At 41.3% G+C, this 17287-nt stretch overlaps 1 protein-coding gene across 1 annotated transcript in view; it reads right to left on the bottom strand.

The window, feature by feature from the left end:
- LOC119405135 (medium-chain acyl-CoA ligase ACSF2, mitochondrial) overlaps positions 1 to 17287 on the bottom strand; it is a 132571-nt gene that overhangs the window by 13307 nt on the left and 101977 nt on the right. Inside the window, exons 8-12 of the mRNA XM_037671936.2 lie at positions 16179 to 16271; positions 14003 to 14151; positions 5199 to 5290; positions 4960 to 5033; positions 2476 to 2583 (exon numbers count right to left, since the gene is read on the bottom strand). Of these exons, the coding sequence (XP_037527864.1) occupies positions 2476 to 2583; positions 4960 to 5033; positions 5199 to 5290; positions 14003 to 14151; positions 16179 to 16271 (516 nt within the window). The remainder of the gene's footprint in view (positions 1 to 2475; positions 2584 to 4959; positions 5034 to 5198; positions 5291 to 14002; positions 14152 to 16178; positions 16272 to 17287) is intronic.

Raw genomic sequence — 17287 nt, 5'->3', positions numbered from 1 at the left:
TCATAGTTTTATCGGCCATGTATAGTGCAATGAACACTGGCACACACTAATTAAATTACCCAGCGTGGTTTCTGCCTGCACATGGCAAACATGAACACAACTAGCTCACTCAAATGACCCAAACACTGGCTTTCGTAATGCTGGCATAATGAACAGCACAAACAGATGTGAGCAAACTCATTGGGCTGCTTTTCGCTTCTTTGACATAATCCGATCTACAACATTAGATGTTGTCAGCAAGTACAGTCAGACGAAACTACCAGCCCCCTTCAGCTCACTCAACCCTTGCAACTTTTGCAGAGCGCTTGCAAGGCAGTGTGCATCCATTGTTTTCTATGAGCTGTGACCGCCTTTCATGAATGATGTCTTCGTGTCCTGCTGACTAAAGGAGAGATGCACACTCCCCCCATCTCATCTCTGCCGTGCAAGCACTGCACCTTTCCCAAAACGCACAAAAATGGTGCACTCTTTTGCACCCTTTCTCACAATCCCACATTGGGGTGTGATAGGATCATATCGCACTTGGAGTTTGTACAGACCACACCGTCAAAACTGTGAACATATTAAATGCGAAGCATTTCTTAGCGAACTTCGGCGACTTTGAGCGTATTTATCTGTCTGTCTATCTATCTAGCTGCCTACGACTTTGAGCTCTCCTGGCCGTTTCGTTAATGGGATGTATACCAAAATTGGTATGACATAACATGACTATATTACGAACATAAATGACAGGTCATAACATGAAAATCATGATATGCATGTCATGAACAGCATGATTTACATGCCACGGTCTTGGGGCTCTTGCGGCCATTTTGTTAATTTGATATATACCAAAATTGGTATGGAATGACAATAGTGTATTGCGAACACAAATGACAGGTCCTAATGTGAAAATCGTGACAAGCATGTCATGTACAGCGTGATTTACATTACATGGTCTTGGGGCGCTCGTGGCCGTTTAAATAATGGATACATACCAAAACTGGTTATCATGAAACATTTCTGTATGACGACCGTAACTGACACATGATAACATGAAAATCATGATATGCAAGTCATGTACGACATGATTTACATGCTACACTCATGGTGCCCTCGCGGTGATTTCGCTCGCTTGATATACACCAAAATTGGTATTGCGCGACGAGACTGCATGATGAACGTAAGTCAGAGGTGGTAACATGAAAATCATGACATGCAAGTCATGTACGACATGATTTACATTCCACACTCATGCTGCCCTCACGGCCATTTCGCTCGCTTGATATACACCAAAATTGGTATTGCGTGACGAGATTGTATGATGAACGTAAATCAGAGGTGGTAACGGGGAAATCATGACATGCAAGTCACGTACGACATGATTTACATGCCACTGTCATGGTGCGCTTCCGGCCGTTTTCTTAAATGAATATACTAATACCAAAATTGGTATGGCATGACACTAGTGCGTCATGAACGTAAATGGCAGGTCATGCACTGTATATTCCAGAATATACGTTTCATTAGCATGGCATATACCGGATTGTACATGCATGCATGCATGTCAAACGTGCAATATACAGTGAACTAGATGCGATGGCATGAGTGACTTCACTTGTCTCAAAGACAAACAAGGCGATGTAGCAGCGCTCTGCCGGCTGCTTCACATTACATCGATTCCCACAGTGCGTGGGATCTGCCGTATTTTTTTTCACTTGGAGTCTTCCTATAACTGCTGCCACAATAATTCTTGTATTTGATGTCTAAAACTTAGACTGGTAGGAGTTTATATTAGTCTAGTATAATTCTTTATCAGTTTCCTAACAGTCTAACAAGAATTTGCACTGGACTTAGCCTATATGCAATTTGTATTACTGCTTATACACTATGATGGTGCTTGTTGATGGACTAGCCAGAATATTTATTGGTGCATGCTTCATCAATATGTTCATATATGCACTGAAGAAAACAAATGACTGAAACACCAATGTATTTTATCGCAAACACTGGGAACATACATCTTGAGATGTATGTAATCTTCAGAATTCATTCTGAGTGCGTATAACTTTTCAAAACACAGACTACAATTTTAAACTGCAACTTAAGCCGTAACGTGATTAGGTTATTTGTAAAATTTTGTTATTCACTCAAAATTAATTCTAATTTCTTGTGATAATGACGTCTGCCTCAGCTCAAGAAGTAAAATTGCACTACATGCCATGGGTGATATTGAAAATATTTTTTAATGATAACAAGGACGCCTTGAATAAACTCTTCTCTTCTAAGGGTAAATCATTTATTACCTTTTATTTCTGATCGTAAGAAGTAATAGGGCAGTGGCAGCAGATTAAGATGACAGTTTTGCCTTTAAGGAAGCTATGTGAGAAAGCAAGAACAAAGGAAGTGGAAGCAATAGTATACTATTTCAATAATATTTTTCAGCAAGAAACTGCAAAAAGCACTGTCTTAGCATAATTTTATTGTATAGCATACCTCTACGTAGCCTACTGGTCTCCCAACAGTTGTAGCTTGTTTGCTCTCAGGATCCCTTTCAGTCACCAGTGTAGATGCTGTTGTTGTCTCTGTAGCTCCATAGCCAACCTGTAAATAGATACCATCATCATCATCAGCTTGACTACATACAGCCACTGCAGAGCAAAGGCCTCTCGTTTCGTCAATTAAACCAAGCATCAGCAAAATGTAAAGAGAAAGAAAAAAAAACAATTTAGCCGATCATTGTAATGTATGCACTTGTGATCCTCGACTAGATGAGATTAAGATTATGAAGTGGTAAGATGAATGCACATTTGGTACTAGAAGCTTATACACTGTATCGAACAAGACAACTGCATGCATTAGTGATCCTTCCATAAGCCTGTAGAGTGGAGAGAAATTGTTTCTGGCTGTGCACGTGTAATTACGCATCTCATTATTTTTTGCGCATGTGCTCTTGTTACAACTTTTTTCCTATTTATTCGGTGCTTCCGCCCATGAATAAACAGTGAGCTTGCACTTGTCCCCATGCCCTTCCTTGTGAACGTGTTTTTTTTAAGCAACGTTTTACTTTCGAGATAAACTCTTGTTAAAGGGACACTAAAGAGCAAAACAATTTTTCTCTTATTAGTAAACTACTCTTTCACGATACCAAAAACACCCCACTTGCTGCGAGAAGACGCTTAGTTAGCGAGAAAACGCGCAAAAAGAAAATGTGGGTGGCGACGCCACTTTTAAGTTTCCGCATCAATCGCCGTGACGTCACATATTTTGACGGCGCCTACTAGGGCCTACGCAGTTTCTAATCGGTAAAAACGAAGTGCATTGTCCTCTGGGGTGGGCCATAGACTTAACATACCAAGTTTGAGGAAATTTCGTTGGGTCAATGGCGCCAAAGATGATAAGTACGCTTTGAAATCGGTGACGTCACCAGCGGAGATTTCGGCGCGAAATTTAAAAATGAAACTTTGAACTTCATTTTCTCCTATATTTATAAACCTATGATGGCTAGATTAACGACATTCGAGTTCTCAGAGCACAATTTATCAATCTAAACTGATTCATTGTTTCTCTTTAGTGTCCTTTTAAATCTTCAGGCTTCCAACAGGGTGTTTTCTTTTTTTTTTAACAATATATATTTTTAATAAAAATCATATCGAGGCCAGGCTCCTGTCGTTTGCGCACGAAAATTCTAAATCAATACAGAAATACTTTGCCACAGCTGGAATGGCACTGAACTGACTAATTAACCAAAGCTTGTTAATTAACTTATTGATTATTAACTTTATGGCAGCTGTTTATATCGGAAAGTTCGAGTCCATGACAATTTATGGCATACCGTATTTTTATAATCACAGCAGTTGCACGTAATTTGAGATATTCATCATCAAATTTTGATGGCGATACCGAAACTGACCATGCCCAGCGTGCAGAAGGCATGGCCACTCTTAAGTCAGACCGGAACTTCCTGTGACAAGGAAATGATGAAATTTGAATAAAGGAGTGTCAAAGCAGAATGGGGTCAGAAATAATTCTGGCAGATTCCATGCATTGTGGGAATCGATTTCATGCAAAGCAGTCAATGAGGAACTGCCTATGCCACAATTTTTGGCCTTGAGCCAAGTCTTTGGAAGTAGATGATGTCTTCATGTAAATAGGGTAGTTGTGTGCATCTTGTGGGCTTACTGTCTGTACAGTGTGGGTGCTGGCTAAGGATCGTTGAGGCACATTCGTCAGTGTTTGTACGCTACATTAAAATCGCCAGCTATAACAAGTGATATGTCTTTCTCTTGATTAACACACACAGAGTGTATATGCAATTACTTTCCATGGTAGCTTAGCCCGTAAGGTGTCGCACTGCCAAACTCGAGGGCGCAAGTTCAATTCTTGGCTATGGCTGTTGCATTTTGATGGGGGTGAAATCGAAAGAATGCCCTCGTGCTTAAATTTAGGTGCAGGTCAAACAACTACAGGTGGTAAAAATTAATCCGGAGTCACCTACTACAGCCTGCCTCGTAATAATATTGTGGTATTGACATGTAAAACTCCAGAATATCTTACTATGATTGTCTTATAAAACATCTACTGTCTCTTCTTGCTGTGCTTGGGTTTCACCTGTGATGCATACTTGCATACGAAAGGCTGTGGTATGAAGGTATGTACCACATCTTAAGAGGGGAAAGGGTTTCGTGAAATGCACAACAGGCATGTCGTGACCTCTCAGTCACGTTCCTCATACACTCGTGTCCTAGCTCCTATGCAAATTTTGGTATACAACATGTTAAGGAGACGACCAGGAAAGTTAATTAGTCATTTCAGTGTTATATTAGCTGTGGCAAGGTATTTCCACCCCAACACAGTGTTCACGTGAGCAAGCAACAGGAGCCTGAGTGTTGTAAGATTTTTATTAAAAATCTGTACCAAAAAAAAAGACACCCTGTATATACTACTGTTATTACTTATCTACATTATGTATGTACTCACCCAGACATGAGCCTTAAACTTTTCCCTTGCCAACTTCCTCATTTCAGGAGTCACCACATTGCCTCCCATTACGACTGCGCCAAATGAACAAAAAAATTGAAACAAAATTTGCAGTACAGTCATTGTGCTCTTTACAAACCTCTACAACAGCTTAGACACATTAAATGATCCTGCAATACACAAGGCATCGATATAATGTGCAGCAATATGTACTTGTCACAAGCAAAAAATGTACACACCCCTGTTTAGGCTGGAAAGATCAAAGCTCTTGAAGTCCGGATGATTTATCATGTCTGCAATCATTGTTGGTGCTCCAGCAACTTGTGCACACCTGAAAGACAAAGTAAGTAGATATACAGGGTGTCCATAAATGTTTGCCCCGATTTCAAGATTAAATATTGATTATATATATGACGGTCACGTTTATTTTTTATTACAGGTCTATTAGGAAACCCATGAAGTTTCTGTATAGTTGTCATGTGGGTAAATGAGTGATATGAAAGTGATTGGCCCATTTTTCTTCCTTGAAAACAATGTAAGTAGATATGTTTACGTGGACATGTTGGTGAATTATGCCGTTCACCAGCTACAGGATATTAAAGACACTATCGTCATTCAGCAAGATGGTGCTTACCCTCACTAGGCTCTATAGAAGTCCGCAGTTTTCTTAAAAGGCCCCTCACCTGGTCTGACCATTTCGAGCAGAAAAACGCAATGCACACACCGCACGCTCATGATCACGTCTGCCAAGATTTGCAATGCTACGCACCGCGGAAAGAGGTCAAATTTCAAACTGAAAACCTCTCTGCCTTCAAATAAGTTCTCTCGCTCTTATCCCCTCAGGCCTACCTCAATGTTTATGTGGCACTGGCTTATGTTACCAATACACCTGGTGACTACTTTCTGCGGCAGCACAGCCGCAGTTACGTGGGCGGAGCAGCTGCACATGTGTTACAACGCCAAGTAGTCCATTTGCCGGGGGTTTCGGTTTTGATTTTGCAAGCGTATACAACATGTGTGTTTTCGTACGAATACTCACGGCTTGTGATGTTATCTGTGAAATAGTGTTATGAAAGACAGGTTATCTATAGCTGTAATCGAAAGCTACCACAAGCCTTGATGTACTTATGGGTGCAGCACTGAAGGAACAAATACCTGGAATCATTGTTGAACTCTTCTGTAAATCACATTACTTCATCTGGTAAAGTAATGCTAATCTGCCAGCAATTCAAGTCCACGTGCACACCGTGCACCATACAGTAATGTTGGCATTTTTTCGAAAGTGATAGAATATGTGTACTGCGAAGGAAGTAGGAAGCAGTTTTATTGAAGCGGTCGATTGCATTTTTAAAAAAAGGGGGGGGGGGGCACGGCCAAGCTGGAACTGCGCAACTGGAAATCCTATTCGTAAAGGCAACAAACCATTTCCTAAATTTTAATGCATACAGGTTCGGTATATAATCGTTTGTTCACTTTGAGATGCAATAACTTTCTCAAGATGCTCACGTTATTTTGTCAGGGGACGCGACAGCGTCGAACGGCAGCAGAAATCTTGGGCCGGAACGGCCGGGAGCAGGTGTTTTATGTTTATAATTCTGAGCGAGGGGAACACTCTCTATGTCAGTGGTGGTCAAGAATGCTGTTTTTGCAGAGTGAGAAGCACGCTGTCAATTGCATAATAGACATGATCACGTCTGTTGCCCAGGTGAAGATTTACACTGGTAATTTTATCATCGGAAAGTTCTCTCATTGCAAAGCACCAGAAACACCTTCCGCCGTAGATGCTGACGGGGCCCGGTGTTACAGTACGCTATATTCAACGTGACTGCACCAGCAACAGTAGGCAACATAAATACCGACCATGTATGCAATGCAATCTATGAAATTGGTCATTTCTTTTACGTACGGTTTCCAATGGCAGTTTTGCTTTCAAGCAGCTGCTCTTGTTGAAGACTGCCAGGACTGTCAGGGTTAGGTGCTTCGTTCCTAACAACAGTTCGAGCGGTGCGACATGTTGTGTCACGGTAAGGATCCATAATCCAGCCCAGCCTCTCCAAACATGCGTGCACTGATGGTTCCGTACCGCAGAAGCAGGCAGTAGACCTCAGAGAACGACGAAACAATGCTCGTGCGCATCGCAACGATGAAACAACGCAACACCGCTCGCATGCTCGCGAACATCATGTGCACGTGACATGACGTGCACATGAAGTACTGACGTGTCTGCATCATGCGATCCTTTAGCTCCGATACGGGAAAGGGCAGGGAAGAAATCTGTCTTGTGAAGGCTAGACAGGGCGAATGGCAAGGGTTTCAAGCTTGCCTCTGTGCGTCATGGTTTCACACCGCTTCAAAATATTGATTATCTCAGCTCGTAATGAACGAATTTGAAAAATTCCTGTGCTGCAACGCTCCTTATTGGGCACGCAACAATTTCCAGTGTCTAACTAGAATTTGCAATGCGGCCTGGTGAGGGGCCCTTTAATGAAACCTTCTCCATCAGGTGGATTGGCAGAGACAGCGAAATTCCATGGCCCCCACGAGATCACCTGACATTATCCCCACTGATTTCTTTCTTTTGGGGAATGTGAAAAATTGTGTACACGAAACAGAAGTTCCTGGTAGTGTGACATTGCAACAATGCATCAGAGATGCCATTGGCACAATCACACCAGACATGTTGCAGAATATGTGGGAAGAGATTGAATACCGGCTTGTTATTCTGTGTGTTAGCACGGGTGCACACGTTGAAGTGATTTAAATGTTGAAGAGTATTACTTGCCTTAAGGCTTTATGTAAGGTTCAAAACTTAAATCAGTAGAGACATATGTGGTAGTCTAATCCACTTATATAACAATATCAAGTGCCCCGAAAATTTCATTGTTATAACCAATAATTGTCATAAATCGGTTGTATGAACAAAGGAAAAATAGGGGGATGGCAGACTGTTGGGAGAAAACTATATAATAATGGATGGAATTTGCCAATGCACATTGCTAGTAAGGACAACACAAAAGAATACAGTCAACTGCCGATTTTTCAGACATGCTTGCAAATTTGGACGCTTTCACGGCACCGCCACAAGCCCCACAGAAGTCAATGTATACACACATCTGAAATTTCGGATGCTGAAACTCATCAGATTCCGATTTTTCAAACTTCTTGTAATCGCAGCTCCGAAACTGCATTATTCGAAGCCACCACCGACATCGCGTCCATCACCTGGCAGGCTCGAACCAGCGCTTTTGTGAGTCAAACCGTTTGCGGCCATAGCAGATTCCAAAAGTCAGCTTTGCTGCACTGCCTAAATGTGTGGTGAAGCATGCCAAGAATCAGAAGGGGCTACTGGCATGGCACAAGTGTGCCAATTCCACTACGAATGCGGACTGGCTCGAATTTGTCATTTTCTTCTTTCTTTTCATGGATTTCGCATTCCATTAGCTTTCGGCATGGATAACCAGTAGAGAGACTTCATTGTTGCAACCAATAATGAGGCATGGGGGTATTTGTAGTAAAATGGTTATTTCACCATAGAAAACATGCAAATGTTGACGTTGCAGCAACTTCTAATTGTTATAACCCATATACTGTTAAAACCGGTACCGTTATAAGTGGGTTCGACTGTGCATGCTTCATTTACAGTATTAAGAGCTACATAGTTTTGTTATCAGGTAAACATTTGTGGACACCCTGTATTACCATACTGTAATGTAATTAGAGTGTCTCATGAACAAAAAAGACAGGATTTAGGTGTGTATATTATTGCAGTCCTAACGGCAATGAAAAAAAAAAAAAACTGAGAACAACAATAACAACAATGATAATTGTTTGCAGTAATAAGAAAATGGAAGGAAACAGCACAACACCAGCTGTGCAATTTTTGTCCTAAAAGAGCAAAATTACTCACTTAACTACACTAACTTAACAGACAAAACTAAAGCAATACACATAGAAGCAGGAATTTCCTCCTGGACTTTTGCTTTAAAACCTTTAATCTCCCCCCATCACACACATGCATGCACATACACATCCATCATGTACCATATAATACATGTTATGCTTTAAAGAGCAGCAACAAGACACACATCATAGAAACGAAGAAAGGGGTCCTATTGATCTTGATTTGTCACAATACTGAAGCACTGCAGAGTACACTAAGTGTTCAGCAATATATTAACATTACATATGTGCTAGAAAATAAAAAAGCAGGTATACGCTGTGCAAATTTAGTCTACTCAAGTATTACTGTAATAAGCCAAGTTTATTAATAAACAAGGTCTTGGCCCAGAACAATAATTGACATTGGGCTTAGCCTGCATTTCCTTTCCTGGAAATTCAGTGCAGGCCACTTTCCTGTCAAGGATGCTACATCATGCTGATAGTACACATGCTGTTAGTGAAGTGTAAGTATTGGGCACGTGTCATTAGAGCAAGTATAGGCATGCAAGATAGATGACAATTATTATTGTGAAACAAAAAGACCTCCTGAAGTGTGCAACTGTTTAGAATGATCACAGTTATTTATTTAAAAATACCTTACAGGCCCCAGATGAAGCAATGTATAAGAGGGGCAGTACAAAAAGCGAACCTCCGTAGTACTTTCACTCCACAATATGCATGAACAGCAGTATGTACCAGATCACATAATAAGAAGTGCAGTGCTAAAATAATTAGTTAATGCAGCATTGGTAAAAAAAAAAAAACAACAGTAGCAAAGATACAACATATAATAAGGAATTCATCACATTAGTAGGAATGGCAAAACTGATGAATAATTAATCAATGAAACATGTCCCGCAAAACAATTCATCTTCATCTATGTTCACATTTCATATAATTGACTTATCTGATTAAACCTATTCGATTAATCGATTTACAGATAGGGACAGGAGTGACACAAAAATCCTGAAATCGTACTAGAATGCTAAGCCAGAGAGGCGACTATGAGGCTAGGGAAAGCACATGGTTGTCGAGATGGAGTGGCTGTCTAGTGCCTACTGATTTCCCAAGTCCCAAGAAGATTTCTCCTTGGCGCAAGCGCGCGCTCAGTATGCTACAGATGGCTATGCTATTTGTGGTTTTGCCTGCGTTACGCCAAGCTACAACAGCACACGATGACAGCATACGACAGCCTATGACAGCCCGCCCCCTAGAGTGCTCCGCACTTGGCATTATTGTCTGTTAGCTCTCATTAATGCCGCACTTAAAAAAGAGACGCTACAGTGCTATACATAAAGTAGGTCTCCGAGACAGATCAGCTGTTGTTAACTGTTTAATCTCCACATTCGATCTTCTTCGTCTTCTCTTCACACTACCAGTCCTCTTCGCCTTCTGTTCGGGACACTACATCCTTCGGGTCTCTTATCGTCATCCTTCCGCAGATGGTAATGGCACTAGGTTACCCACAGTTGTCACTTCTACCTTGCTGGCTGGTCCTTCGAAATGCACTGACTTCAGTACACCTTGTTGTTTCACCATTTTGAGGACCTGTAAGAGCATTCTTCGAATGATCAAGACCTTTTCGTACTTAGTATCATTTCTCCGGGTTGTATATTGGGCATGCAGGTTGCATGGCGCAAGTCGTAGTACTTCTTTATTGAACTTTTATAACTGTTGGTTTCCTCTATCGTCTTCTCGCGTTCTGGAATATGAATCTTCCCAACTATGCCAAGTTCGTAATCTGCTGGTAGCCATGTCGTCTTCTGAAAAGCAGCAAACTGAGGGCTGTAGCCAAGTCAAGCTGTGTTATATTCATTTTGATGCTTCACCGCTGCCTCAAGAGCGCACTTCCATGCTCCACGGAAGTCGTATATGGAAATGAAAGTCTTCAAGTCATGGACGAGGCATTCCGTGAGGGCATTTCCTTTGGGGTGGTATGGCGTTGCAAATCTTAATGTGGTACCCTTTTCTTCTACCCATTGTTGGGGCCTCTCACTGCGGAATGCAGGTCCATTATCAGAGATAATTACCTTGGTGTGTCTAAATGCCTGCCTTTCCATTAATGAAATGATACTGTTTGCATCTTCTCTTCCGGGTTTTGCCACCGCCACACGTGTGCATTGATCAACAGCCACTAGAAAGGACCGAGTTCAGCGTACACCCTCCCCCTTCTTTTTGAGTTCAGCAAAATCGGGATGCACAACTTCGAATGGGACATCTGAATATGAAGGAATCACCTTCAGGTTTCCTTTTGGGCACAATTTGGCTTTAATTGTCTGGCACTGATGACAAGTTCTTACGTAATTTTCTACGTCGGCCTTCACGTTCTTCCAAGTAAAACATTTCTGAATCTTCCAGTAAGTCCACCAAAAGCCGTCATGACCACCTGAGTGTGGACTGTCGTGACAGACCCGCAATATTTTTGATATGCAGCTTCGAGGCACAACAAACTTTCCGTTGGATCAGTCCTAACTTTTCGGTGCCTTCCCATACACTTGCGACGTGTGCCTCTTGATAGTCATTTGTTTGTGCTATATGCAATCTTGACAAGGCGTCCGCGTCAGGTAGTTTGTCACCGGGTTTGTGGCTAACATCAAACGTGAACTGCTGAATTTTGCTGATCCATCTTGCCATTCTGCCCTTTGGTTGTCGAAGGCTCAGAAGGTACGTCAAAGCTTGATTGTCTGTGAAAAGCTTAAATCGATGGCCTTCCAAATAACTTCTGAAGTACCGCAATGCCAGCACCACTGCTAAGGCCTCCCTTTCCAAGGTCGTGCAGTTTACTTCAGCTTTTGAAAAGGTGTAGGAATAATAAACAATGACGTTTAACTGGTAGCTTCGGTCTTGGGTTAAATCTCGTTGGTATAACTGTTGTTAACTGTTTAATCTCCTCATTCGATCTTCGTCTTCTCTTCACGCTACCGCTCCTCTTTGTCTCCTGTTCGGGACACTAAACTGTACATATACAATAAAATTGTGCAAAAAAAAGTTACAATAACACAGAGAGCACACGACCTATTCATACATCCCGTCTGCATACACCAGTGACAATTCAATCGAAGCATGTTTAAGGGCACCATAACCTACTGTCTCTGAAGGCAGCTATGATTAGACTTATTATGCTGGAGGGCACATGCCTTAACTGAATTATTACTGCTACCTGTAGACAGGAAGTAAGAAAGGCTATTTTGTGCAGCCCTGGTCTAGACAGTGTGTGGCCACCATATTGCGCAAATGAGCCAATCAAACGTACTTTTGCATAGCCAATGAGCTGAGTTATATGACTATTCCTGAGGCAGCAGTCCATGGACTGAGTAAAATCAATGCGACAGGTGTCACCTGTTTTTGGCAACGAAGTGGCATGCATGGCTGTAGAATTTCAAAACAATTCTAGAACTCTGCAGTTGAACTTGCTTGAGAACAGTGCTTTGAAAAAGTTCCAGTTTGGGTTAGTTCCCAGATGGCAGAATATCAGTTTGCTTTAGTTCCGGTTCAGTTCTGGCATGCGGTTCAGTTGTGGTTCAATACAACACCCCAACTACAATTACGTGCATAACAACTGTTGCAAAAAAAAACTCTCAATGAATGGCTATTCGTGAGCAGTCAACTTATGTTTAAGCTGCCAGGAGATGTATATGTTGGCCATACATTTGTGTGTTTGTAGTGACAGCACAGCAGTGATCAAAATATAAGCTAACTAGGCCACATTCAAGCATATGTGCATGACGGAATGCATTGACTATCTTTTTTTGACCACTTGTGGAATAATTAAACTGAATTTCTGGCAAAGTATGTGCAGCACTTTTGGGTATTTATTTAATATGTTCAGCAGTCCCTGTCATGTCTGAATAATCAGTCAAAAACTGCATGCAACAGCTGGAAATGCTAAAGAAATGCAATGGTAGTGACACACAGAGTATAGTCATATACAATTTAAGAAGGCAGGAGAGACCCCGCTCAGATTACCAAAGTGTGGCAGAAGATTGCCTCCACGACTAAAGAAACAGTCCCACTCATGTGCTTAGGGCAGGATCATTGACGACCCAGTAATGACATCAGTCTAGAGCGTGCGCTCATTGATGCAGCCTTGGTGCCACTCACTGCCTTCTAAAGTTGCACCCAACTATAGAAGCTGCAACTAGTACTTCATGCGTGACAACTTCTGCAACATTAAAGGGGCCCGAGGAATCAACAAATAACCTCACTATCGGAGTTTATTTCTTCATGAATCTATTGCCCCAAATTTTTTTAATCCATAAAGTACGAGGAGAGCGACAGAGCTTTCTTTCGTCCCAACGAGCATGCGGAAAGCTACACAAAGGGGGGGGGGGGAGTGGATAAAGAAGGGGCAAGAAGCTATGTCAGCGCGTGTGGTGACTTCGAGAACTTTCTTTTCTTTTTTGCTTTGAACATGTCTGTTCACATTCGGTGTAATCACGAGCACACTAGTGCAAGTCCATAGGGTGCAATTCTAGCACTATAGAGCATGGTGCAGGTACATGGTGGCACCCCGTGGCAACTGCGGTAACTACACAGCACACAAATGCTCAAATCGGCCAATGGCTATGTCTCTCCGCCTATGACATAGTCGGGCCAGTCTGTCACGGAATGGGCCGAGAGAAGAGTTAGCGATTTCCAGCATTCTATGACATTTATGGAGTGTGCAGTGCTATAATATTTGGCTCGCATGTTTACAGGTGCCTTGCCTACCAATCGGCAGCGTATACTCACCATGTTCAAAAAGTGTCGCAGCATCCCTTTAAGTGCAGTAGCTATAGTAAAGTGCTTGAGTTTACACTGCTTGAGACAACAAATGTAAACATTAATATAGTTAAAAATGATACCTGGGAAAGCATATAATGCATGCAGTGATCTAAGCTCTTTCTTGCATCTATATGTTTTATGTATAAAAGCAACATCATAATAGACCAAGTTCAGCACAGCTGATGGCTGACTGGCAAATTTACACACGGCGTTCATGGTTCTTTCATCATCCACATTTTGCATTTCAAATAGCAGAAAAATGGAATAAGTGAGGAGTAGGAAGAAATGCATCATTCAATAATAGGGCAATGCATAGTAGCCGACCGGTAAACTTACCTACCTGTAGTTATGGATAGATTTGAGAACCTCCTTGGTGTCATAACCAGCACATGGAATCACGGCACAGTTTCCTCTTATAACAGTCAAACCCATGGCGATTGTCATGCCAAAAACGTGGAACAAAGGCAAAGGACTGCACAGGATTGAACGCTGCAGCCACAAAAAGTAGACAACATAGTAATATAAGAGTGAAGAGGCCATCTCTCTTGATCTATGCATACTATATTAAAGAGGCCATGCAACACCTTTCCAAGTAATCGCCGAGTGACCTCTCTATAGGAGTTAATTGCCTCATGAATTTCTTGCCACAAAACTTCTTAAAATCTGTCAAGTATAAGTGGAGCTACAGGGATTTGTCGCAGGCTCTGAGCACTTTCTCTCTCCTCTTGTCCTGACGAGCGCACTGGAAGCTACACAAGGAGGAATGACAAGGGATGGTGTGGAAGGAAACCAAGTCAGAGCACGCCATGGCCTTGAGCATTTCAGAGGAATGCCGCGCCAGCACATGGCGGTAGCCTGTGGTGGCCTTGGTACCTACGCACCACAAGAAGCACGACTGTCATTCTAAAGTCTGGGCAAGCTCTACGAGAACCTAGAGTAGCACAGGCCTTGTCCAGCATCAACTTGGCCAGCAGACAGCAGCCAAATACAGACGTTGCATTTTGAGGCAGTTTCAACAAACTAAAAACCAAGCAATGTATGCTAAGGTGTGCAGCTCGCAAGGCACGTAGGAGAGTGCAAGCATGCGCTGGAAGACATACCAGTGGTTTTGTAAACAATGATGCGCATCGGTAAAGCATTGTCGTAGCAGGTTCAGAACAAGACAAATGATTGACTCAAGCTTAAGCAGATGACCATCTATCAAGACTGAAAGTGCAAATATAAAATACATTTTTGGTGCTTTTGAAGACACAGACATCATTTGACTATGTAGTTTGACGAGAGGTAAGCGAGCAATTTTCGGTTGTCCTTGAAGTTAAACTGTAAGTTCCTTGCTGCATGCAGCACTGTAATATTTGGCTTGCATCTTCAAAGGAGCCTTGACTACTCATGAGTGGTTTTTTTGTGGCTATGTTAAAAAAAATGTTGCAGGGCCCCTTTAAAAGCTTAACCTGTTAGCACCCACAGTGAGCAAATCACAAGTTAGAACAGTGTTAGCCAGGTGTTATAAGGCAAACTAGAAGCACTGTGTATGCCAAGTTTTTTCAGTACAGGCAAATTGTACTAGAGCATATAATCTTGAAATGACTTGCTCTATGTCACAAGCAGCCAACGTTTCCATTAAAAAGTAGAAGAATCAGTCAAACTCATAATTTCTAGTTGAATAAATTTGAAGATATGGAATGCTAGTCTGAAAGCCCACAGCTTTAATTTTACGTCACTAAATAACTATCCTAGTGATGCTGAAAATGAAACTGGGTCAAATAGATTTCATTCATTTAAAAATTACCAAACAAGCTTCTATGTGTCATGTAAACTACTGAAGCTTTGGATTAAAACGAAAACCAAGTGATCCTAAATATCTTATATACATCAGCATCTTTTTTTCATGTACCCCTTGTAAACATGTGCAGGACAGTGCCTCTGTATGATACCCCAGACAAAAAGCACACAAATATTCTGCCTCTGAAGAGTTCACATCAGATGAGTACTAAAGGGACTGGCTATGGCTCAGTAACTGTCTTTGAACTGTAGTGAAAATGAGAAGATTGTGTGTCACATTGACGGAAACGAGCATGCTTGTGTCTAATTAACAACAGACTGTATTTTTAATTTTAACAGAAATGACACATGGCGTTGCTTGACAGTGAAACAATGTCAACCAATTAGTGTGCACACGTAGCTAAAGAACATGCACAGGGAGAGTTATTTGCTTTGATACATTGATGTGTTGCCTGAAATTGCATTTCCTGTGCTTCTGCTAATCTTCTTTGCATTAGAACAGAATTTTCTTATTTCTAATTAGCATGAGTTAAAGAACATAAAACTCAATATTAAATTCCAAGGACTCACTGACTGTACTTTTGATTTTACTCACTTGATGAGGCACTGACTTACTTATGAACCATTCTCAGTAAAGTTTCAACATAGTAGTAATACGCAGAAGGAAGATTAGCCCTAATGACTTTAAAGCCTGCCATGAAGGCACAAAAAGATTGATACAAAACAGCGCTCACCTCAGGATCAGGTGCACCATGGTCATACATGATTGAATTGTTTACAAATCCATGATGGGAAAGCATAGCTGCCTTTGGAGTTCCCGTGGTCCCCTGAATAGACATGTTGCAATTAATGAAAGAGAATTGAAAAAAACCTGTGCTTGTACTTATGTGTGTTATATGTATAAATATCAAATGACAGGTGATAAGAGTTTAAATGACGCAACTGCAGAAAAGCAATGGGGCATCAGAAATCTAATCTGGACAATACAGAAGCTGATATAATAATAATAATAATAATAATAATAATAATAATAATAATAATAATAATAATAATAATAATAATAATAATAATAATAATAATAATAATAATAATAATATTAATAATAATAATAATAATAATAATAATAATAATAATAATAATAATAATAATAATAATAACAACAACAACAACAACAACAACAACAACAACAGTGCCAAGGCGCAGCATTGAAAACTTTGTACTGATGCATTTGTATAATAATACACAAGACACAATGTACCATCGCGCTCAGTATGAGCTACATCACACGAGCACGTGGCCGAGCGCTCTGCAAGGTTGTACAGTGGTGCCGATTATGGCATATTTTCGAGATATTGGGAGAGAGTTTGGCTATCCCTGCGAGCACGCATTGCCCCCACTTGCTTGCTTTCACCCTCGAAGTTATCATTTTCGAAGCTGATATCACTGCAGGGCAAAACGAGGGCAAGGGTGAAAGCAAGTGGAGGCGATGCGCGCTCGCAGGGACAGCCAAACTCTCTCCCGATAACTCGAAAATATGCCATGATCGGCGCCACTGTACAACCATGCAGAGCGCTTGGCCACGCGCTCGCATGGTGTAGCTCATACTGAGTGCGATAGTACAAAAAAGACAAAAGATAAAACAATTTGAGGTATAGAAACAAACAGGGAAAAAGAAAATGATGATGTGGGTGTCAAAGTTAGCAAACCATAGAACACAATTATTGACATTTATAACATTATTATGGAGACTGCCCAAATAACCACAGGTGTGTGCATACACAGCATAGAGAGAAAAGCTATGTAAACAGTGCAAGAAAATGGAAAGTCAGAAATGGGCAAATTT

Source organism: Rhipicephalus sanguineus, chromosome 1, assembly GCF_013339695.2.
Source record: "Rhipicephalus sanguineus isolate Rsan-2018 chromosome 1, BIME_Rsan_1.4, whole genome shotgun sequence".
NCBI lineage: Eukaryota > Metazoa > Arthropoda > Arachnida > Ixodida > Ixodidae > Rhipicephalus > Rhipicephalus sanguineus.
Note: the sequence above shows the minus strand (reverse complement) of the source record. Positions and strands in the feature narration are given on the sequence as shown.